General features: G+C 49.1%; 1 protein-coding gene and 1 pseudogene across 7 annotated transcripts in view; both read left to right on the forward strand.

The window, feature by feature from the left end:
• MTMR14 (myotubularin related protein 14) overlaps nt 1–23,525 on the forward strand; it is a 45,105-nt gene that overhangs the window by 7,548 nt on the left and 14,032 nt on the right. For 5 of the 7 annotated variants that reach the window (XM_026501311.4, XM_026501313.4, XM_048226723.2 and 2 more), the window contains 10 exons: nt 6,898–6,973; nt 7,258–7,318; nt 8,867–8,989; nt 10,074–10,147; nt 14,500–14,570; nt 15,184–15,258; nt 20,512–20,578; nt 21,821–21,906; nt 22,169–22,245; nt 22,491–22,527. In XM_026501311.4, coding sequence (XP_026357096.1) covers nt 6,898–6,973; nt 7,258–7,318; nt 8,867–8,989; nt 10,074–10,147; nt 14,500–14,570; nt 15,184–15,258; nt 20,512–20,578; nt 21,821–21,906; nt 22,169–22,245; nt 22,491–22,527 — 747 coding nt within the window. The remainder of the gene's footprint in view (nt 1–6,897; nt 6,974–7,257; nt 7,319–8,866; nt 8,990–10,073; nt 10,148–14,499; nt 14,571–15,183; nt 15,259–20,511; nt 20,579–21,820; nt 21,907–22,168; nt 22,246–22,490; nt 22,528–23,525) is intronic. The other 2 variants (XM_048226722.2, XM_026501312.4) reach the window with 1 other exon arrangement.
• LOC113257144 (60S ribosomal protein L13a-like) lies at nt 2–6,891 on the forward strand (annotated as a pseudogene).

The raw sequence follows: 23,525 nt of genomic DNA on the forward strand, positions 1-23,525 counted from the left end.
AATACACCATAGCCTCACACTCCTTGAGACCCTCTTCTGAGGTAGCTGGCTTAATGCAAAGTGTATGTTCATCTCGTTCTTGGCATTTGCCAGCCAAGTGTTGGGTGATAACTGGGTGCCTGGTGCTATGCAAAGCAGGCCAGAGAAACAGACCAATTTTTAAAAAAAAAATTTTTTTTATTTTAATTTTTTTTATTATATTATGTTAGCCCAGACCAATTTTTTATACCACCTTCCAGGGGAGTCTATGTAAGGAAGGGATAGTCACACCAGAGTATCCTACCCTGTGTTCTCTCTCTCTCTCTCTCTCTTTTTAAAGATTATTTAAGAGTGGGGCGCCTGAGTGGCACAGCGGTTAAGCGTCTGCCTTCGGCTCAGGGCGTGATCCCGGCGTTGTGGGATCGAGCCCCACGTCAGGCTCCTCCGCTATGAGCCTGCTTCTTCCTCTCCCACTCCCCCTACTTGTGTTCCCTCTCTCGCTGGCTGTCTCTATCTCTGTCAAATAAATAAATAAAATCTTAAAAAAAAAAAAAAAGATTATTTAAGAGTGAGTGAGCACAAGCAAGGGGAGCAGCAGGCAGAGGGAGAGGCAGGCTCCCTGGGATCATGGCCTGAGAGGAAGGCGGCTGCTTAACCGACTGTGCCAGACAGGCATCCCACCCCACCTTGTGTTCTGGAGCCAGACTGCTTAGGTTCAGATCTTGGCCCTGTGACTTCCTGCCTATACAAGGCCTCGGTGTCCTCCTCTATAAAATGGGAATAATAATCATGCACACATCAAAGGTTTATGGACTAGATTAGATCAAGTAAGTTAATACGTTGTTGTTTGTTCATTCTTTCAGTCCTATAATTTACTAAGTGTTTACTGAATGTGTATTATGTTTCAGGCCTTAAGATATCAGTGTGTAGACAAAAATCCTTACCCTCATGGAGCTTATACTTTAGTGACGTTCACTAACTTGGCTCCCCAGTGTGGTCTCATTTACCTATCTTTTTATAATCCTTTGATGTAATTGGTGTTCCCATTTTGCAGATGAAACAAAGTGATCAAGTAACTTTGCCAAGTTTACCAAAAGAGCTGGGATTTGAACTGAACCTGGAGTTCCCTCAGGCTACCACACTGAAATTTAGGGTCCTCTGGTGTGGTGTAAGAGGAGCTCAGACAGCAGTGTGGAGTGACTCACCAGTGGCCTAATTAAGTGAGCAGGCCGTGGCTTGAGAGCACTGGAGGGAGAACAGAATGCTAGCTGGCAGACAGGTGGGAGGGTGTTCCTAGCAGGTGGTGCAACATGGGAAAAGGCATGGAGACAGGAACTGGAGGGGCCAGGACCTCTCCCTGACTGGAGCAGAAGGTGCATGCCAGGCCAGAGGATGGAAGGGATTGATTGCAGGAGGCCGAATGCTGACCAAGGTGCTTGCATTTGCCAGGAGAGCAGTGTGATTTTCGAGCAGGGAAACACAGGAGGAAAGTAATTTTTTCAGGAGGATTAGTCTGGGAGGAGCCTGGAGGGGGGGAGGGGAACAGATGCAGTCTCTCTCTTCAGCTGGCAGATACAGGAGCACGTGCGCTGCAGTCCCAGTGGCTTGCAGAGCCCAGTTGCGGTTACCCAGTGTGGGTGGTCCAGCGCCCGCCGGGGCAGTGAGGAGAGGAGGAGGCATGTGAGGCCTGTTTGGGCCCCTTTGTACCTTTCTTTTCATAAAATGGGAGAAGGGCAGATGTGAAAGGGGAGTTAAGAAAGGGGACTTGAATGAAGGCTTCCTTGGAGAGGTTGATTTTAGGGAAAAGCTTGTATGGAAGTTCCCGAGGTTGATGATCTTATAGCTTTTTGTTCCCCCTCCCCCTCTGGGAAGTTGTTGTGGTCCTGCAAGTTACTGGAACTCCAGTTTAAAGACCACTGCTCTATGGAGCATAGTGCTTGTCACTAGAAATTCCATAGGTAATACTCAAACCAGTGTTTGCCGAAGTGTGTTCCATAGAACAGTAGTTTAAGGATATGCTTGTGAAAAGCATTCCCTGTCCGTGAATGAGAAATTCTGCGTACCTGAGTTGGCCTGATCACCAGGCTCCACGTTCATAAAGTCCATTGGTAAGTGTACGTTGATGTAACAAAGGCTCTGAGATGTCTTGTAGCAGAGAGACCTGTGTAGCTTTGTCAGGTCTGCTGTGTCTCACTCCTTTGACTGTACATCCTAAGTAAGAAACTTTCCTGAACGTGTTTGAGAAGTGCCTCACTGAACAGCTGAATAAGTAGGGTTGCTAAATGGCAGATTGTTTGCACTTACAGACTAGGCAGGCCTGTGACAAAAGAGCCCGAAGCCACCTGATGTCAGAGGAAGACCAGTGAGTTAGAAGGATTATTCTGAGGAGTCCTTCACATTGGTAAATGTTGATGAGGGCTTTGCCATTAACCTGCTTTCTTCTCCTTTTACACGTCTTGTCCAGGCAGCATGATACCATTTCATACCCTTTGGCTTCCCCTGACACAGTCGGTGTTCACTCACTTTTTACCTCCCTACATGTGCTTCATTCTAATTGTGTCTTTGAATGTCTGTCATTTCCTCTCTGCCGTAGTCCCTTTGAGACAGGGGCCTTGTCTGACTGTTGTTCTCCCAGTACCTAGCAAAGTATCCACTCGGCTTAGAAGTGGAAGCTCAGCTCCTGCTTTTGGATAAAGCAGTAGGGGCCCTGTACTAGTGTCTGGGGGGACAGAGATGAATAAGGTGGTCCTTGTCCTCGTGGAGCTCAGTGAGTGGCAGACAAGTGAACAGGCAACAGAGAGGGAGATTAGGAGAGGTAGGAGAACATGTGTTGTGAAATGGGGATCTCATCCTCAGCTGTGTGGCACCAGCGGGCACTTGGTAACTAGTGCAGTGACGGCGGTGTTTATTACCAATACTTCAGAGGCAGTACCTCTGCTAGGTTGGGGAAGGCAGGTGTGTTAGGAAGTGCTTCCTTCAAAACTCAGGGCAGTGTGGCTAGTGCAACTGAGGAACTAAATGTTTGATGTTATTGCAGTTAATTTATAGCCGAAACAACGTGGAATTTTTTTGTTAAATACAACTGTATTTGGGGTCAGGACTACTTTTCCCTTTAAATGCTAAAAGTAAAGAGGCACCTGGATGGCTCAGTCAGTACACCATGCGATTCTTGACTTCAGGGTCATGAGTTCGAGCCCCAGGTTGGGCATAGATATTACTTAATTAAAAAAAATTTTTTTCTAATTAGTAAAAAAAAACCTAAAAACTAAAAGGAAAGGATTCTAGTTGAGATGTGCTGAAAGTATAAAATACAGATCGAATTTTAAAGATTTAGTACAGAAAATGTAAAATATTAATGATTTTTAAAGTGAGTATATGTTGGCATAATATTCGGGATATCATTGAGTTAAATAAAATATCAAAATTTTTTTTAAAAACTCAGTTCAGGGGCGCCTGGGTGGCTCAGTCATTAAGCGTCTGCCTTCGGCTCAGGGCGTGATCCCAGCGTTCTGGGATCGAGCCCCACATCAGGCTCCTCCGCTGGGAGCCTGCTTCTTCCTCTCCCACTCCCCCTGCTTGTCTCTCTCTCACTGGCTGTCTCTCTCTGTCAAATGAATAAATAAAATCTTTAAAAAAAAACCAAAAAAACCTCAGTTAAAGCATGTAAGGGTAAGATGTTCTCCTTGCCATTTTTCTCCCCCAACACTTGTATCCGACTTTTAGACAATTACAATTGGGACAAGTCATCTTTCTCTTTGTTTGCTCCCTTAAGAGATGGGGAGTAATGGTCTGCCACTTCATCTGTGTGTCAAAGGTGGTTACCAGATAAGCAAATCCTGCAGAGCGCTAGTCCTCATGCAGAATTAGAGGCTGCTTACAATGAGGTAAATAGCATCCACAGCGCATCCTGCTTCTTCAGTCAGAAGCTAAGCCTAGAGTGCGGAAGTGATGGAGTTTATGGTGCTAAGGTGCTAAGTGGTGGGGTTATGAGGCTGAGGAGCAGGGGTCGGGAGACAGAGTCTGCTGTACAGTACAGCCTGCACCAGGTACCCCCTGAGGACCTTCCTTCAGAGGAGGTTAGTGCCTCGCGTGGGGAGTTAGCCAACTTGCCCGCTCTTTTCACTCTGATGAGCCCTCTGGGCCCACGTCTCGCTGCCTGACTTATCCAAAGAGGCAAGGACGGATCTAAGGGATATGAGAGAACTGGGACAGGAGGTATCTGAACCTAGGAGAGAGTTCAAGAAACAATTTCAAAACTCAAGAGCCAAAGACAGTGTATGTCTCTGCTCTGAAAAGATAACAACAACAACAACCAAAAAATGCAAAGAAGGGTGACATTTGGTGTTAGCAACTTAGGTGATGGGGAAGGGTGGGCACGATAACACACTCCAGTCGAACTCAAACAAGCTTTCCCAGGCGGCTGCTGAAGATGATGGAGGGCAGTCCTGGTGCTCAATGGCAGAGGCTGTCTCCTGGGCTGCCGGGCATCCATCATGGTCAACTGGGTGCAGCTCCGCTTGAAGTCATGTGCTGTGAGGGCATCAACATTTCTGGAAATTTCTACAGAAACAAGTTGAAGTAGCTGGCCTTTTTCTGCAAATGGATGCACAGCAAGCCATCCTGTGGCCCCTACCACTTCTGAGTGCCCAGACGCATCTTTTGGCAGACGGTGCGAGGCCTGCTGCCCCCTCAAGACCCAGCAGGGCCAGGCTGCCCTGGACCGCCTCAAGGGATCCTGCCACCCTATGACAAGAAAAAGCAGGTGGTAGTTCTTGCTGTTCTCAAGATTGTGCGTGAAGCTTACACGCTTACCTGGGGTTCCTGGCTCATGAGGTTGGCTGGAAGTACGGGACGGTAGCAGCCACCCTTGAGGACAAGAGGAAGGAGAAGGCCGAGATCCATTTACTCGAAGAAAAAGCTGCTCATGAGGCTACAGAAACAGGCTGAAAGAACCTGGAGAAGAAAATTGATAAATACACAGAAGTCGTCTAAGACCCACAGACCCCTTATCTGGGCCCAGTAAAATTGACTATTTATTTCTGGGATGGGGGACCTCAAAACAAGCCGAATGCCCCCTATGGTCTTGCTGTCAGGAATCAGACCTCCCCACTTAAAATGAGAGTTTCTCTGGTACTAACCCTGGGGATTGACACTTCCTGCTACAGTTTTCCACTTCCCTGCTCCCACCTTAGAGCAGCTCTTAGCAGCGGCTAGAGGTGGGTCCATGGTAGAACTTGGGAGAGTCCAGGAACCTCTAAAATATAAGTTAACTGTGGTGTATATGTTTTTTTCTGGAGATAGTTGATCATTTTCATTAGATTTTCAAAATGCTTTTGGACCCAGAAAAAAATTAAGCAGCCCCCACCAGGGTGCATCGTGCTCAGGCCAGCAGGAATCCCAGCCCATGTCCTTCATCACAAACTGCCGGGACAGCCTTCCCATGAATCTCTTCTTGTCCCCAGCCCTGAAAAAACACCACACCCTGCCTTCGGTTGTATCTAGGTTGCTTTTCTATTACCTGCCCCCACCCCCAGGCTGTCACTACCTCAAGAGAGCTGGAAGGTGAGCTGGTGATGCCCACCCACACCCCTTTCCTGTAGCTACAAAACCTTGTCTCTCCCATTATCTAACAGGTAGAGAAGAAAAAGAAGCCCTCAGGCAGTATTTTGCAGTCTTTCAGGGACCTGCTTTACATTGTCAGTCTGTATGACCCATTCAGAAATGAACTTCACCCCTCTCTGTCATGTAGCTGCCCTTCTCTCTAATATAAACTCCCAGCCACCTCACTGCCACCTCTATCCTTTAGTTAAACTCTGGATCAGTTGGCTTACTCATTACCACCTATCTCCTCCCATGCCCCCAACCCTACTGGATCTCATCACAGTTTAATAAAAGATACAGCCTTAAAATTAGATTTTGAAGTTCAGTCCAGTTGCCTTGTTTCTAGGATTCTAGCTTTCAAGGTGATCTTTAAGTAATGAGGAAAAGAATAAAAAAAAAAAAAGCAGTTACAGCTACTACATTTCCTTGATCAAGAGGAGAGAGATGTAATTTCAACAACAAAAACCCAAACGTTTCTCCCTTAATTGACCCACCAGCTTCAGAGGTTGCTCACCCCTGTGCTAAACAGTTCCAGATGATGATAAGCACACAGGCTTTGGAGGTAGGTGGGTCTACACGAAACCCCAGCTTACACCTCCCGGTCTGGCCTTACACATCACTTCACCTTCCTGCGCCTTCTGTGAAGCAGCAACGATGCATGCCACCTGCCACCTGCCACATCTACCTCATGGGCTCACTGTGCCACACCCAGCACATGTACGTGGACAGTAACATCGAATCCTACACACATACGCGTGTGTCAGCCCGTAAATCTGTCCGTCACTCTTAGTAGCACTCTGGCGCCTCTTGTTTGGGAGAGATGCTCCCTTGACAGGATGTAGATTAAAAATTCTAGGCACACTTCAGAGTGACTGCTGTGGCCTGGATGCTGGGAAAACTTGGGGGAGCGTTCCTGGACCCAGAAGCTGGGCCTGGAAGAATCTGCAGAGTCTTAGGTGTTCCTTCAACTGTGCACACTTGAGAAAACCAACTTGACCGTTGGCCAGAGGGTACAAACCTGAGGCTCTAATGTACAGCAGAGTGATTATAGTTATTAATATTGTATTATATGCTTGAAAGTTGCAAAGAGATGATCCTAAATGTTGTCACCACATAAAAGAAACGGTAATTGTGTGACATGATAGAGCTGTTAGCTTATGCGATGGTGGTTTTACAGTCTGTAAGTGTATCAAATCAGCATGTTGTAAACCTTAAACTTATACAATATTGTATGTCAATTATATCCCAATAAAGCTGGGAAAAAACAAGAACAAAAAACCCCCAGAAAAGCATCTGAAAATGCTGTTTTTCTCCCAGCACATTTGCAGGTCGGCTACCCTGGCTGGATGGGGGGAGCTGTATGGACGCACTGGCTACAACTATATTTTCTCAGGTAAGTATCGAGCTACCTCCTCTAAGAACAAGAGCCCAGATGTGGAGAATAGCCACCCACACCACAGTGGCATAGGTAGAGAGTAGGAGCGATCTGGGGGGAGACCAGGGGCCTTCCCTTCATTACTCAACGAGATGCTGGGATAAAGAAGACTGCCAGGCGTAGGGGACATCTGAGGGCTGTCCTTGGGGGTGGTGTCAGAATGGGGTGGGAGGAGCCTGGTCAGGAAGCCCCTGGGTGGAGCCCTGCGCAACAGCCTTGGTGCTGACAGGTTTCTCTGGCAGGGGGTGCAGATGATGCCTGGGCAGATTCAGAGGACATCACCGAGGAGGACTGCGCTCTTCGGTCAGTGCCAGATTGTTACGGATCTGGGCTTGTATTGGGGATGGGTATCTGACCAGTGGTGGGCATTTTCAGACCGATGGTGTATGTTCATCACTGGTCCAGGTGAGTGCTTTGGCTCCTTTCCTTCCACTGCTAAGTCCAAGCCCCTGAAATAGGGTTGTTGAGGTCCATCCCATAGCTTCTGACCAGAGCTGATTTTATCAGCTGTCTGAGCAGTCTGTCTCCCTCCTAGGCAATATCTCAGCCCCAGGGTCCTCAGGTCTGAGACAGGGCTCAGACATCTGTGTGTGTGTGTTCAAGCCCCATGGTTTCCAGGGTGTGACCAGGGTGCTGACAGCCAGCCTGCCAGGTGTCACACAGCATACCTGGTACCAAGGCCCAGGGCAAGGGCTACAGTCCTCATGTGGGAGACCTAGAGACTAGACATTACACGGTTCATCATGTTGTCAATAGAGCTTGATACAAAGTATTTTAGGTCCCCTTAAAGGGGGGAAATGGGCTGGTTCACACTCTTCTACCTCCTTTCCAAATGTTTTTAGAAAATGACACCGTAGGTTATTTTGGAAAAGCTCTTTTGCATGGTCTGTACCCATGGAAAGTCTTTAGTGTCAGGCATCTCTGGAATGCACACAAGTACCCTAGTAAGATCAGTTGCCCAAAGTCACGGTTTGGTGCATGAAAAGGCATCTCACTATGCCCAGTTCTGCCTGTTAGTTCCAAGAGCAGCCACCCTGGCTTGTGGTCAAGAATGTTTGGCTCTTCCCTTGAGATCAGACGACCTCTGCCTCAGCCAGGCCGTCTTCCATAGCATACACTGTTCTTGGCGAGGAGGCTGCTGTGGACAGCAAAGCAGTGGGCATTAAAAAATTAATGGTAACCGGGGATGTACTGTATGGTGACTAACATAATATAATAAAAAATCATTAAAAAAAAATTAATGGTAACTATGTACTCATTCTACTTTTGCCTTTATCTGTATGACTGATCAAAAGACAGCCTGGGGGATTAGGAAAAATTTTATCTCCTTGCTTCTTAGACCTGCTAAGTAGAGGGAATTCACTTGCTAGTATTTCACAATCAGTTGATAACAACAGCTCTAAAAAGCCCATCTCCCAACAAGCATTTCACTCTTTACATTATGAGCAAATCATATGGCTAACAATGGTCATAAATGGGGAAGAAGGGGGGGTGAAGGGAGATAAACTCTAATGGAAGCTCAAAGACTCTATCAGTCACCAGTTTGCTGCTTTTTAGAACTCAGAGATTATCTTGAGTCTTCTGGCTTAATGTCAAGCAGTGCCAAAATGCCCTTTCCCAGTTCCTGGCTGCAAATTGCTCCCTTTGAAATATGTCCCAGAGAGCAGGGTAATCTAGAAAGTCACCTTCCCTGAAGCCAGTTGTTCTGTCTCAGCCCTCTTCCGTCTTGCGGAGAAGGCAAACAGAAGTTCTTGCCAGTGACATCTATACTTCCTTGAACGCGCTCCCTACCCCGCAGACTTCTCTGAATGAATGTGCAGTACAACTTCTCCCTCCGGCTCTTTGTTTCAGAAGTTCCGACACACATCTTTTTGATAAGGTCAGAGGCTATGACATCAAGCTGCTTCGGTACCTGTCGGTCAAATACATCTGTGACCTGATGGTAGAGAACAAGAAGGTGAAGTTTGGCATGAAGTAAGTACAGACCACCTGCTGCGAAATAGGCAGAGGTGGTATGTTCACCGCTTTTCAGGTTGGTGACGGTCTGTAGCAGTTACCGAGGGCTCACCACATGCCAGGCCTCGTGCTGAGGGCTTTCTGTACATCTTCTGGCTGTATCTTCAAACATTCTTGCAAAGGCAGATTCTACTATGCCCCTCTTGCAAGTGAGAAACTAAAGCACAGAGAGGTGAAGTAACTTGCTCAAGGTCGTGCAAATAGTAACTCAGGGGCCATGAGTCTCTAACCTGTGCTCTGCTGCCTCCTTCTCTTAGATGTTCTTGAAGGTTTGTCCCATGGCTCCAAGTTCTGCACCATCTCTGGTAGATTAGAGTCTCTTTCTAAATGGAACAACAACAAAAAATCAGTGTATATACCCAATTTTTACTTCACACGTGGACCAAATCTTGATATTTGATAAGGCAAAATTTGAAAATAATGGAAGCGGGGTTGAGGTGATGAGATTATAGAAGTTACTCCCCCTAAAAAAATTTTTTTTCATAATACTGACTTTTACCTATGCTGAGGTTGTCTTAGAAAATAAGGTATCCTGAGGCCTTACAGCTCAGCTATGTCTAGATACCTGAATATTCCTTTCTCCCTTCTTCCCTTCATCTTTCAGAATGTCCTAAGTCTTTCCCTTTGAGATGCCATTTGTCCACCGTGTTTAGGAGTGTCCTCAGTGAATACTGGAGAAGGCAGTAGAGGCTAGAGTCCCCCAGAAGCCCTCTCTGGATGGTGTTTCAGTGACTTGCTCTCGTCTCATTCCACCGTCTGGGTCGGGTGGTTGTGCTGCCTCGTTTGTGGGACTCCGTGGGAAGTTTGTCACGCTTGTGGGCGCTGCAGAATTGGAGAGTAACCTCTCACCGGATAAGTTAGAGTAGGGGGCAGAGAAGGTACATTTCTTAATTGTTCAAAGTCAGCCCTGCTGAAGGGAATCATTCCTAATTCTGAAGAGTAGTTTCTTTAGTGAGAGGTTCATTTTGCGTTGTTGTAATACTCATTGGGGAATGGTGTGTACGTGTTGTGATGCCATAACACATTGTGTCCTGTCTTGTAGTGTAACCTCCTCCGAGAAGGTGGACAAAGCCCAGCGCTATGCCGACTTCACTCTCCTCTCCATCCCGTATCCAGGTAGGGAGCTCTTTCCAGGCTCTAGTCAGGTGACAGATTTCCTAGGACTGGGGGCTCTCAGAGGCCATCTGCAGGCTTCTGTACTTAGGTACATAGGTGCCCTAGAGCTTTCCCGGAGGATCTTATGTTTTGTGTTGTCTTGGTTTAAAGATTTATTTCTTTATTTGAGAGAGAGAGAGGAGGGGTAGAGAGAGAGGGAGAGACGAAAACTAAGCAGACTCCATGCTGAGCACTGAGCCGAACACGGGGCTCAATCTCATGACCCTGAGATCCTGACCCGAGCTGAAGCCAGGAGTCAGACGCTTAACGGACTGAGCCACCGAAGCCACCCCCTCCCTCACCCCCGGAGAATGTTATGTGGATCAGCATAGGACACCGTGGCTCTCAGTCTTAAGCTCTCACGCTTAGGGCAGGACACTGTCCTGGGAGGCACTTTCCATTTGGGGTCCAGGGATTGACTCCTGGCTCAGGTACTGCTGCAACCCTGAGCGAGTTACTTTACCTCTCCAAGCTCAGCTTTTCTCAGGGGTCGTTTGGAACTGGGAAAGGCTTAACTCAAGGTTTTGTTGTGAAGCTGAGATGAGATCATGTTTGTGAAAGTGCTCTGTGCAGGTGAAATACTATTTCAGCATAAAATACCATTGCTGCTACTCCGTGTCAGCAGCTAATTGTGCTGCGCTGGCCCTTGTGGATGTGAACCTTTGACTCTGTCTTGGGTGATCAAATTATTTATGGAGATTGCTCTAGGCGAGGCCCTCCTGGTGATGAAGAACATAATTGCTGTGTCTGTAGTTGCATACCGTTGGTGGCCTCACCATGTTGTAAAGCACTTCGGTATACACAGAGCTAGCTGCATTTGTCTCTAGTGCCCAGATATGTATGAGACCTAATGGCCAGGGCAGTATCGAATGTACTGGATAATAAAGCTGTAGTAGTCCAGTTGGTAACATTGAAGCTTTCTGACAGCACCTGCTTGTTCAGCAAGGGAGGCCAAAGAGCCCTCATGTCGGCACAAGGCTTTGTCAACAGACAGCAGGAAGTGTCCTCTTTCTCCTCGAAACCTCTCTTCGGTTTTTCAGCATCAGCATCCGCCTTCGGTCCCGTGCTGGACCTTGTCTCCTCGTATTGGAGCCACGTAGGCAATAGCAAGAGCAGGCCAGTGACAGCAGCTTGCTGTACAGCCAGGTCTTCTCATCAGAACTACAAGTTTATCTAGTGCCTGGCAGGAGAGGGTATCCTCCCCAGTGTGAGCTGGTGGTATTCAAACCACGACCCTTGAGAGCCTGGCACTCTTACCGTAGCGGCCTCCCCTGGAGTCTCTCCACTCTTCTCTGCCAGCTTAGCGGTTAGTGCCATGTAGAGTAGGGCGTGAGTCCCAGCCTGATAGTTCTGTGTGTCTTTGAACAAGCACCTCAACCCCATCTCACACTGTCTTCATCCTCCATAAGATGAAGATAATGGTGCTTATTTCAAGGTAAAGTGCCAGCTCTATCCCTAACAGGCGCTCAATAAACAGCAGGCTAAATGATGGGTACACAGGGAGGAAAGGCTCAGGGAAGTTCCTCTTCCCTGAAAGCTGCTGGGGGCAGACGTAAACCGTGATGATGATGATGCCGTGGGCTTGACCGTCTCAGAGCCACATTGTGACACAAGTGTCCTACCCAGACTGTCTGTGCTGGAGCAGTTAGGTAGCTCTAAAGCTGATTTTCAGACCCTGCTCCCAGCTCCCAGGTGTTTTGGGGGTCCACAGACCGAAGCACTCTGCTGAACAGAAAAGTCTGTGCTGTGTGAGGGACCACGCATTGCTTTCTTTGTTTGTATTTGGGTTTTAAGTAGAACTTGGTTTAGAAACAATAGCTTTGCTTGAAGTTTGCAAACTTCAAGGGTGACAACTTGCTACAAGCCTCCCAGCATCTTCCCGCCCTTTGACCCTGTTACGCAGCAGGCCATCACGCAGCTAAGGGGGGGCTGCGGATGTCCGTCATGGTGCGTGTTTATACTAGCAGAACATGAGAAGCGTTTTCATTAGTGATGATTAGTCATAGAAAACGCTCAGACTTTTTGGTACAGAAAGATGCTTAAGATGCTAATAAGCGGACACAGAATTGTTAGCACAGTGTCAGCAATATAAGGGGGAAATGCTTTCACAAAAGGGGGAGGAGGAAATAGCCAAAATGGTAAGACCTACAACCTGTGAATGTTTTTCCCTGTTCTTCCCAAGGCATCTGTGTCTACATCTGACGGTTGTGTGTGTGTTGGTGGGAGGGCAATCAATAGAATCCAAATCAATAGAAATCAAAAAGCCAGAGGTGGGGGAGATGCCATCACACATCCAGGTAAGGGGACGGGAGAAGCACTTTTTACCTGCTATGCTTATGTTCTTGGATTTCTTTACAAGCCTGGATTACTTCTTCCCAAGGAAAAGAAACAATTCCCGTTACTGAAACCCCAGTCATGAACCGCGCTTTGTAGCTGTTCATGGCATCTCAGCTGAGTCCTCTGATGACTGTGAGGCCAGATGGGAACTCTTGATTCTCTCAGTTCTAGCTCTGGCAAATGGACTTGGACTGGCCCTTGACCGGGAGAAGTGTTCTGGGAGCACTTCCTTCAGCACACCAAAACAGCTGAAGACTCAGCTGTACAAATCTGATTGGTTTTCTCCTTGAGCAAGTGGCTGTTCTCACCCCCACTTTTGGTCCCATCCCTCTTGTCTCTCAGTGGTTTCAGGAGCCTGTTCAGGTAATGAATGTCAGGCATTGCCCTGGGTACTGAATCTATTTTAATACTGTCCATTTCTCCCAAGAAATTGCCTCTGTATCACAGGCTGGCCGGAGCTCAGCCAAGAGCCTGCAGTGTTGATTTGAGCAGGTCAAGTTTGGGAAACCAGTCCTTTGAGGATGCTCTGAGAAATAATTGGTGGCTTTTCTAAACCTGGGCTCATAAGCCTAGGGCCTCTGTCTGATATTTATATTTCTTCTTTCTGCCAGTGAGGCACCTTAGAATAGACTGGAGTGTTAGAGCTGAGGATGGTGTCCTGACTTCCCAATCAGCAGTGAGGCCTGCGAGATTAGAGTGCAGATGTGTGTGGGATGGAAGCCCAGGATATAGGACACGGCCTGCGTCTCCAGACCTTCCTCTCCAAAGGAAGCTTTCCTATCTTCCCTGGGGTGGCCTTACACAGGAACTTGGCCCAAGAGTAGCTGGGGAAGTTCCATGTGAATTTTTTTGGCCTGTGGCCACCTCCACAGAATTTGGACATCCGTTTTATTGCCATTGGGTGGGGACCTCACCAGACTTGGACCTATGGCCAAAGGCTTGTGCCCTCCAAAGTTTGTATTGGTTCTGATTGAGGAAGTGAGAAAAACTTCAGCAAGCTATGTCGCAGTGCCTTCTCCCCCTCTTGAAGCCACAGCAGCCCCAGAATGCTCACTGCTGTGACAGATGAGCAAGCCTCATTCTCTGTGAGCCAGGCGGTTGACTGTAAGCTGCAGGGCTGGCCCCGTGGGCCCTTCCTGCAGCAGCAGCACGGTCTCCTAAACACTGTTGTCATCTATAATACTAATGGCTATCATTCGAAAGCCGTCTGTACCAGTGCTTGCTAGGTGTTCATATGTATTGTTTCATCTTTACCATTTTATAAATGAGAAAGTCAAGGCTTAGAGAAGTTAAAGCACCTGTTTGCAGTCACAGAGCTAAGTGAAAGGCTGAGATTTGAAGCTGAGAATGTTGCTGAAGCCCTTTTTCTCCACCGTTCCTCTCTGTATTCCTGAGGGCCTACTCTGGCAGAGTTTCTTATAGTTTTTCTAGAGAATGAGACAGAAAAGTACCTCTCAGCCAGGTTTGTTGGAGATGCACATGTCTCTTGAGCACTGGCACGTTTCAGGCACTGTCTGTGGTGTTTCCCACTGTATCCCTGCAGGCCTGTGAGGTTGGTGTTAGACAGGAGGGAGACTGATCCTTGGTAACTAGGTAAGTGGCTGAGAAAAGTGCCGCCGGCACTCAGATGGTAAACCACACTTTGCTGGCTGTTGGCACTTCAGAGACACATAGGACAGAGGACCTGAAATCAGGGACAAATGACCAGTAACCACTGAGCCCAAATGGAGGAAGATACAAAGAGGTGTGCAGGCAGGCAGTACCTCATCAGGAAGCCTTGTAACTAGAAACCAAAGGAGCAGCAGCTCTTGCCTGCCCTTGCTAGTCCCCACCCGTGTCAGCTGTGGTCTCATCCACAGCCCGCCAGTGTGGAGAAGCATGCGAGCTGGTGGCCATCTTGATCCTTTGGCACGGAGGGGCATCTCAGGAAACTGGGCGAGCAAGGGTGATGTCTTAACTCTGCCCTTCTTTTCCAGGCTGTGAATTTTTCAAGGAATATAAGGATCGGGATTACATGGCTGAAGGGCTCATTTTTAACTGGAAGCAGGTATGAGCAGTAACATTCATCAGCGTGGGTCTTAACATTTCTTTGCAAAGGGAGAGCATGGAGAACAGCTTGCGATCTTTTTGGGGAAAACAACTACCTTTTCTTTTCTCTTCTCTTCCATGGATGAGGATCATTATTTTCCTTCCCTCTTCTCTTTGTATGTACATGTTGAAATTCTCATATATGCTTTCCTGTCCCTCTTTAATTTATACCTTTCTTCAAAGGTTTTTTCCAGGGGCGAGATAGGAAATATCCTTCCTCTCTGCTCTACCATCTGCGTAAAAAGTGGGCCCAGCATTCTGTTCCTTTCCCAGTTGGCAGGAGCAGGCCAGGGGAGCCTGCTGGATGCTGACTGCAGATTCATCATGTCTGTCTCAGCAGCAAACACTAGAATGGCCCCCTGAAATACTCCACTTGCAAGCAGTGTCTGGTCCCTTTGATTTTCAAACTGTCACTCCTAGGGCAGCACAGGCATCTGGCCCAGAGAAGGCGAGCACTGTGGAGGGGTGTCCTGCCTGCCTGGGGTAGCCAGAGCTTCAGGGTCATGACCTGCCTGTCACCATGGCCTCTCCTGGTGGCCACCTGCATCTCACGAGTGTCTTTCTGCCCCCAGGACTACGTCGATGCCCCACTGAGCATCCCCGATTTCCTGACTTGCTCTCTGAACATTGACTGGAGCCAGTATCAGGTGAGGGGCCTGACTCAAGCAGGGCAGGCTAAGGGAGGGGTGGAGGGGATCCCTGGGGCCTGCCCCAGAAGTCCTTCATGCAGATACCAGAAGGTCTGGCTCGTGCCCTCTGACCTCTCACAGCCTAGGAAAGAAGGAGCTGCTTATCCATTTAGCTCTCCCCTGATTTACTCTTGGCCCAGAAAATCAAAGCTTTCTGATCATGACTCACTCAAAGATTTACGTCCACCAGCAGGTTCTGTTTCCAGAGGACCTCATGGAGTCTGCTTTTCCAGCTCTGGGCTTTAGTGACATTTTTTCATTTTTCCTTTTAAATGCGTGTTCTGCCAGAGGAAGTGCAGAGCTGTCTGACCTCGTTTGATTATAGAAACTTTAAAATTGTTTCCATTGTGCTCCTCTCCCCTCTCCCCATGGAAGGGGCCCCAGTCTTAACTGGATGGATCCCTCTCTCTACCATGTTTAGCCCACTGTAGAAACCTAAAGGCCATCAGCAGTTTCCTTTCCACGTACTTCAGCCAGGACAAAGAACCTTGGTCTCCCCACTGCCTTCCCCATGTCTGTTCCTTCTGCCTGGCTGCCACGTCTCACCTCATCTTGTCTGGCTGCCACACTGCCTTTAGGATTCAGCTCCAGTGTCTTCTCCAGGAAGACTTCCCCGACCTACCTTCTCTCCCCTCCCCTCAGAGGGTTGGATGCCTGTATCTGCATTCCCATTGACCCTGGGCGTATCTGTCATGGAATTTTCCACTGAGCTGCAGTCACTGATGTAGAGATCTGCTTCTCCATCTCTGGTTGAGTGAGCTTCAGGAGGATGGGGAACCACAGCTTGTGCATGCCCAGCACAGAAACTGGCATGGAGCCTAGAACCGGAGAGGCCAAGCCAATGCATACCTAGGAAACTTCCTGTTTCCCTCCCCTTTTTTGCCCCTGGGTCTGGACAATTCCCATCCAGCCTTGAGTTCTCCCTCTGGCAGAGAGGCCAGGTGGGCAGCTGTGTGCTCCCTTATCACTTGGGCTTTGTATCCTGGGCTGTAAGTGGTCTGTAAAGGCAGAAGCTGTGCTCATCTTTTACACCCAGCCCCCACTACAAAGTCGATACTGCATAACTCTTCGAATGAGAGTGGCATCAGGTGTTCTCTATGCAGGTGTTTCCACATGAGGGAACTTAAGGAAGAAGAACAGGCCAGTTTTTTGTTGTGCCCCAGAAGCATGGAGAAGAAATGGGTTGGGGGAATCCGATCCCCTGGTCTCAAGTCTTACATAATACCTAGACAGATTGAGTGGCCAAAGGAACTTGCAGGTTTCCTTCTTAATTTGTTGTATGCAGAGTTGTCACGTGGGCCCTACTCCCAGCCACCCTTATTCCTCTTTCTGGCACCATTCTATTTTTTTTTAAGATTTATTTATTTATTGTAGGAAGTGTGCAAGCATATGCACGTGTGCGTGGGGGACAGAGGGGCGGAGGAAGAGGGAGAGGAGAGAGACTCTCAAGCAGACTCCCCACTGAGCATGGAGCATGACACAGGGCTCGATCTCATGACCCGGAGATCATGACCTGAGCTGAAACCAAGAGTTGGAGGCTCAACCCGACCGAGCTACCCAGGCGCCCCTCTGGCACCATTCTTTCTTCTTGTGCACAAACTGGGTGTGACGAACTGCTTAACCAATAAGGTGCAAATAGGGGTTTAATGTGTTGATGCTGCCTAGGATGGATGACTCTTTAGGAAGGAGTCCTGTGCATATGACGAGGAGTTCTGCCTAGTAGATCAAGGCCCTGGATCTAGGCCCCAGCTTGCTCGGCCCTTCTCTAAAGGCTTTGTGGTTTTGAGCAAGTGGCCTCACTTTCCTCTAAAAGTGGAGTTGACAACACCTATTTCAGAGTTGTGGCGAGGTTCAAGTATGATCATGGTATGAAAGTGGCCTCTTAACTGAAATGCCAGATCAATTTTAATGATGATAATTCAGAAGTAGGCTGCTAGCCTCTTATCTCAAGGGACTGAACACTAATAAAATGCTAGGCACAAAAGTAGGAGGGCAGGGCATTTTCCCTCTCCAGTATTGCTCAGCCACTTGGTCTCACTGGGCCTCCTACCATCGTCTTCTGCAGCCAGGTGTGGGCTCTGCCTTGTCAGCCCCTTTAGCATGAGTGTCCAGGACTCCCTGCTACTCCTCCTTATCTCCCCAGGTGACCTTATCTGTTGTCGGCTCCATTAGCGCACTGCTGTCACCTGACCCGGGACTCTGGGCCACACCTTCTTTGGGGATCCACATCTACATCACCTCTTACCGGTGTCCCTTCACGCGACCACCCTCAGCTCAAACTGCCTGAAGTGGAGTTGGCCACAACCCACAGCACCCCAGGCCCTCAGCCATTTACCCGGATGCTCAAAGTCAAAACTTGGGTTTTTTCCTCCCACATCCTTTGCCAGGTCCCATCAGTTCTCTAAATCTCTGCCCCTGGTGAAACTCTCCAGATCTTCTTGCCTCCATCTCCTGTACCACTAGCCTAGTCTGGGCCGCTGTCGCCTGGGTGCATCTCGTGTCTGAACGGGTGCCACATTGAGGGAGAGCTGGAAATAGTGAACATAAAGCATTTGAATAGGGCCTGGCAGATAGGAATACTCAAATATGGAACAAGGTCATCATTGTCACCCCTTCCTTAGAATGCGCCACTGACTCTTCCGTTTTCCTCAGAGTACAGTCCAGTGACCCTTAGTGGGTCACTCTGCTCCACACAGTCCAGCCTTGTGTTTGTGACTAGCTGTCCTTCCCTCTTCTCCAGCCACACTGACCTCCTTTCAGCCCCTTAGGGAAGAATGCTCTCCAGGTTTGCACATGCTGTTCTCCCTGGCAGGAAAAAACTTGTCTCCTTTCCCTCTCCTCTTCTATGGATGTCACTACCTTCAGGAAGCTTCCCTACTGGTCTCCATGGATCATACTAGGCTCAGCTCACCAATTACATGGTTCTGCAGGATCCCACAGGTCTCCTTTTAGTCACCACACCTGCAGAAGTTCACTTTGCCTTCCCTCTCCTACAGCCCTGTTAGGGGGCTGGGCCGTCATGGACACTGCTGTTTCCCAGGGTCAGGCTGGCCCTCTGTGACCTTCACAAGTGCGGGAACACTTCTGGCAGTACATGTGTGAGTGTTGCTGCCCTCTATGTAACTGGATTGAATTCCTTAGAAGTCTGCTCGTTCTTTCTGTGCCATAAGACCCCTTCCAGTGGCTGCTTCTCCTCAAGCTGGCTCCTGACCATGAACAGTCATAGAAGTAATGTTCTATGGGTGCCTTCTAGTCCCAAAGCACTAGGCCTTGTAGATGCAGAGATTCCAGAACGGCCTCCGCCCTCACTGGGCTCAGTCTAAGAAAAGAAGCAATAACATAACCATCACCGGGTAGTAGAGGTATTGACCAGTGGCTTCTGAGACTCAGTAGAAGATAATAGGGCTGGGCCTTTGAAGGATGAGTAGGAGTTTGCCAGCCACGGGGAAGAGTACTCCAAGCGTAGATACATAAGCAGTGGCACGGCGCTGAGCTCTATCCCCAGAGACTTGGTCATGGAGCGCTTCTGAGAGAGTTAGTGCTGAGCCTACATTTTAGTGCATTTCTCAGGTCCTCCTCACGTTCTACAGTCGGAAGTCCCTACAGGATAGCATGTGACTACACACGTGAATCTCACAGTCTGGAAGGGCTGGGGTCTGCCCCAGCTCAGATTAGCTATGTGACTTTGGGCCTCTCCCAACTTAGAGCTCCACAGCCTACAGTTCCTACGCCAGCGCTGGGTACGGTGAATCTGCTGCCTCTCCCTGGTCCTTGGTGTCCCCTTCCAGTAGCCACCATGGTTATTGGAGCCCTGCAGGCCACGGCCCTTGGTCACTTCCTGCCTTCTCCTAGATGCTGCAGCTTTTCCCCGGCTTACCTCCCTGGCCTTGTGCTGCGCATGGCTCCTGACTCCTCCCTTGCCCCCTCCTGCTTTTCCTCACCTGCAAGAATCACAGCTCAGAGGAAATCTGTTGGCAGTGGTGTGTATGACAGGTTGAGCCAGATGAGTGACGAGACCCCTGTGCTACTACGGGTAATGACTTCATTAGCGCAGTGCCGCAGCGGCCATCTCTAGAGCTCTGAAAGTAGGTCACAGCCCTCCAGGGGCTGTGGGAGGGTCAGGTAAATGAGCCTGTTTGAAATTCCTGGGAAAACCATTCTCATTACAGGTGCCATGTTCACCCTCCCCCAGAAAGTGCTCTCTCCCTGTCACCCGCCGGCCTCTCCACACAGCCCCGGAACACTGATAAGCAGTTGTGTTGGGAGGCCGTCCCCAGCTAGGGGGAAAGGGGCCTCAGAACTGGGTCAGGCCCTTCCATGGAATTCCAGATTCCAGTAGACTGTTTGTGAGAGAGTCTGGTCTAGACCTTTTGTTTGGGCTAGAACAGAAGTTCCATACTTTTTACAGTTTTTCTTATTTTTCATCTCCCCCCTACCTCACGGACCTCCAGTTTTAAAAGGGTTTGTCTGCCAATCAGACTACACTTCCTGTTCATCGGAAGACAAGAGTATGCGGGGGCGGCTGGGTGGTGCAGTTGACTGAGTGTACGATTCTTGATTTTGGCTCAGGTCTTGATCTCAGTCATGAGATCAAGGCCTGCATGGGGCTCCATGCTTGGAATTCTCTCTCCCTCTCCCACTCACGCGTGCGCACTCGCACGTGCTCTCTCTCAAATAAATAAATAAATAAATCCTTAAAAAAAAAAGAGTATGCCGTGAATAGCAGTAAAAAGTGAATGAAACGTGGTTGATGAGGAGGTTGAAGGTTGATATTTTCTGCGATGTGATAGCAGATGAAAGAATGGCTCTTTCCATTTGGCACCAGTGGTCATGGGCTCAAGGCTCTTTGCTTGCTTCTGTCAACTCCCTGGACAGCCATGCTGGGAGCCCAGGGCTGAGAGGAGGCTAATGTGTGGCTGCTGCTGCTGGGTGTGGGGCTGTGAGTTGCCCAGTCCCCTGCAGGGCTTCCGACTCCTCACCATCACATCGTGTTAGAATGCAGGGTAAGGGCGGCCCACAGGGTGAGAGTGCAGGGAGAGGTGGGAGGAGCTCTTGGAGTGGGAGTGAAATCTCAGATTATCTGGCCTGTAACCAAGACCTTTGGGTACTTGTTGCTCAAGAATGACTCTTGGATTTTATTTTTTAAATACCTTAAGTTCTCAGTCTGAGTTAAATATCGGTTCCTAGACACCTTTTATCCTTCTTCAACAGAGTTGGGACCTGGTGCAACAAACACAAAACTACCTGAAACTGCTGCTTTCCATAATTAACAGCGATGGTGAGTCTGCCTCTGCCTGAGCCTTCAAGCCATTGGACCTTCTGGGTATTCCCAGGTCATGATACCATGAATATGTTAGTTGGGGTCACACACCCACCTTTTGCTTTATGGAAAGATTTAGGGATTCCCTTGTGCATTGGCAGCTTTATTCCACATCCTCAAAACCTTAGAAAACAAAATCGTGAGCTCATTACCATCTGAACTATGCAAGGTGTTTCTACAGTAGGTCAGCTGACCTTTGATCATCAGTGTTGTGTGTGGGGCTGGAATGGCCTCTTCTAATTCAGAAAGATGAGAGAAAATCAGTTCTGGTTTCTTATTGGGCACATACAAAAGTCCCTAGAGGGCCTGTTCTCCGGATGGTACTCCAGCTGGTTTGACTGTTTTGATTGGATGGGCCCATCCTGCTCAGTGTCTCTAGGGTGGGCTGACTAACTCATCGATACCAGTCAAGACTTCTGCTCTTGCTTAAACAAGTGGAAATGTATTAGGTTATATAACCAAGAAAGCCCCAAAGCAGAGCCAGGTGCCTAAGAAATGTCACAAAGAATCTCCTTGTTTTTCATATCTGCTGTCTCATTAGCTTCATAACCATTCTTGACTTGTTTCCTGCCATCTGACCTCCCCCAGAAGAGAGAGAGCGCCTCTGTCCCAGAGCTCATGCTCAGTGACCCAGTTTGGGTCAAGTGCCCATCCTTGAACCAGTCACTGTGGCCAGGTGTACAAAAAAGTCACATGCCTACCTCTGGAGTTAAGCAGTGGTTCTCTACCTGGGGCAGTACTGCTTCTGGAGAATGGGTGTTGTAGGAACTGGAGGAAGGCTAGTAGCATTTGGTGTGTGTTAGCCAAGAACCCCAAATGTCCTGCAGTTCCTGGGACAGCCCTGCACAGTGAGGAATTGTCTTCCTCCAAAATACCGGTAGGGACCCCTGAGAAATGCTGGGTGGGGATATGCATATCAGCCCCACCTAAATGACCTGGGCAGTACTACCCAAGCAGTACTGTTTTTCTAGAAAGGTAGCCAAAAGAAAGAAGAAGAAATGCTGTATACAGAGACAAGTCCCTACCACTCACTCCCTTCTGGGACTAGGTGGGAGAAGAATCTTGGGGAGGCCCACCACGAAGAGGGAGATAAGGGGTGACATGGCTCTCTGACACCAGAGCAGGGTGGTGGCGTGTCCTCTTCTCATGCATCTATGTTTGCTTTTCTTCTGGGTTTCCTGTTGTGTGGTTCCTGAATAGATGACAGCGGGCTGCTGGTACACTGTATCTCAGGCTGGGATCGGACCCCCCTCTTCATCTCTCTCCTACGCCTTTCCTTGTGGGCTGTGAGTATGGATGGGCTAGGCCATGGGGTCAAAGAACTTGCTGAGGCCACCTACCAGGATCTATTCTGGGAGCATTAGGACTGTCTCCAGAAATTAGAGATTTGGACTGAGCAACCCCAAGTGTTCAGAACAAATGTTAGTTGACTAGTGTTTTGGGGACTGTTGAGCAGCCCGGTTGCAGTTCAGCTCCTGGGACAAGGAGGGGGCTTTGTCATGGGGAGTCACCTTTCTAATCTTAGCTTGTCTCTCTGGTGTCTTCCAGGATGGGCTTATCCACACATCGCTGAAGCCTGCTGAGATCCTCTACCTAACCGTGGCCTATGACTGGTTCCTCTTTGGGTAAGCCTTCAGGGCATGTCAGGTTGTTGGCTGGGCATGGTGCCTTGGGAGCGGTGTCTCCACGTGTATGTGATGTGGCTCCTGTGACAGGGTCAGAGGTGAAGACAATCCCACCTCCTTGGGAAAGACTGAAGGTGCTACTCAGGCCCCACCTGAATTGTGGTCTGTCCCTGTAACTCCAGTCCCCCTTTGCCCTCCCATCTTGGGGCACTTCTTGCTTTGACCTCCTCGCCTTCTTGTTTCAGGCACATGTTGGTAGATCGGCTCAGCAAAGGAGAGGAGGTGGGTACTATGAGCAAATGCTGGGGCTCTGAGAGCAACAGTGTGATGTCCTGTTTGGTGTCCACACATAGGGGGCAGTTTCTTGCCCAGTGCGTGTGGGGATCAGGCCGCATGGCCACAAAAGCACCAGCACAGTAGCCCCCATTCTGAGCCTCCATTCCTCTCTTGTGCAGTGGAGAGTAACACTTGCCCCCATGGCTGCCATGACAACCGTCTGTCAGTCCTCTTCTCCTTGCTTTTGCTGCCATCTTTCTCACAGGTGACCTTGTTTTCTGCGCTGTTATGGAACCAAATTACAAGGTTTTTCCTGGGCTCCTCAGCCCTACAGCTACAACCCAGAGGCTCTTCCCTGTCTCTCTTTCCTGTTCACACCCATTCAGCAACTTTCAAGCCCCAGGGCTGGCCGAGCAAGCAGGGTCCTGCCCGGCTGCTCTCCACCAGCCCAGGGAGCAGACCCAGACCAGGCACAGCCAGCTGGGCTCCAGGGTCTCCTAACTCTCTGGGCACTCTCCCCTCTTCCTCTCTCTGCCCTTTCTGCATCCCATCCTTTTCTGCTTTTCGCAGTCTTTGCCTCTTTGGTTTGCTTATGTTTCAGCCTGTTTTCCCTGCACGCAGACCTGGAATCAGACCCGAGTTTGAACCCTGCTTGTCCCACCTATTACCTGGTGACATGGAGTAGTGTGATTCACCTTGAGTCCCCTGGTGTCGATCATGCTGCCGCACAAGGGAGTGAGTCTAGGTGCCCAGCATGGGAGCTGTCACACAGCGTTAGCGCTCTCTCTTCTGCCCCCTGTCCACCCCCCGCCTTTTCCTGAAGCATCTTTCTCACCCTCCTGAGGCTGCCTTCTTTCCAAGCATCTTATCTTGTGCCTCCTCCTTTTGTTCCTTCCTGTCAGCGGCTCCTCTCCCCTTCCAAACCTCTTCTGAGCGCTTATCACATCTGCCAGGGCTGCAGAGCTCATAAGCCTGGTCCTCAGAGGCCTCTGTGAACTCTGTCA

This window comes from Ursus arctos, unplaced genomic scaffold, assembly GCF_023065955.2.
Source record: "Ursus arctos isolate Adak ecotype North America unplaced genomic scaffold, UrsArc2.0 scaffold_14, whole genome shotgun sequence".
In the NCBI taxonomy this organism is placed as follows: Eukaryota; Metazoa; Chordata; class Mammalia; order Carnivora; family Ursidae; genus Ursus; species Ursus arctos.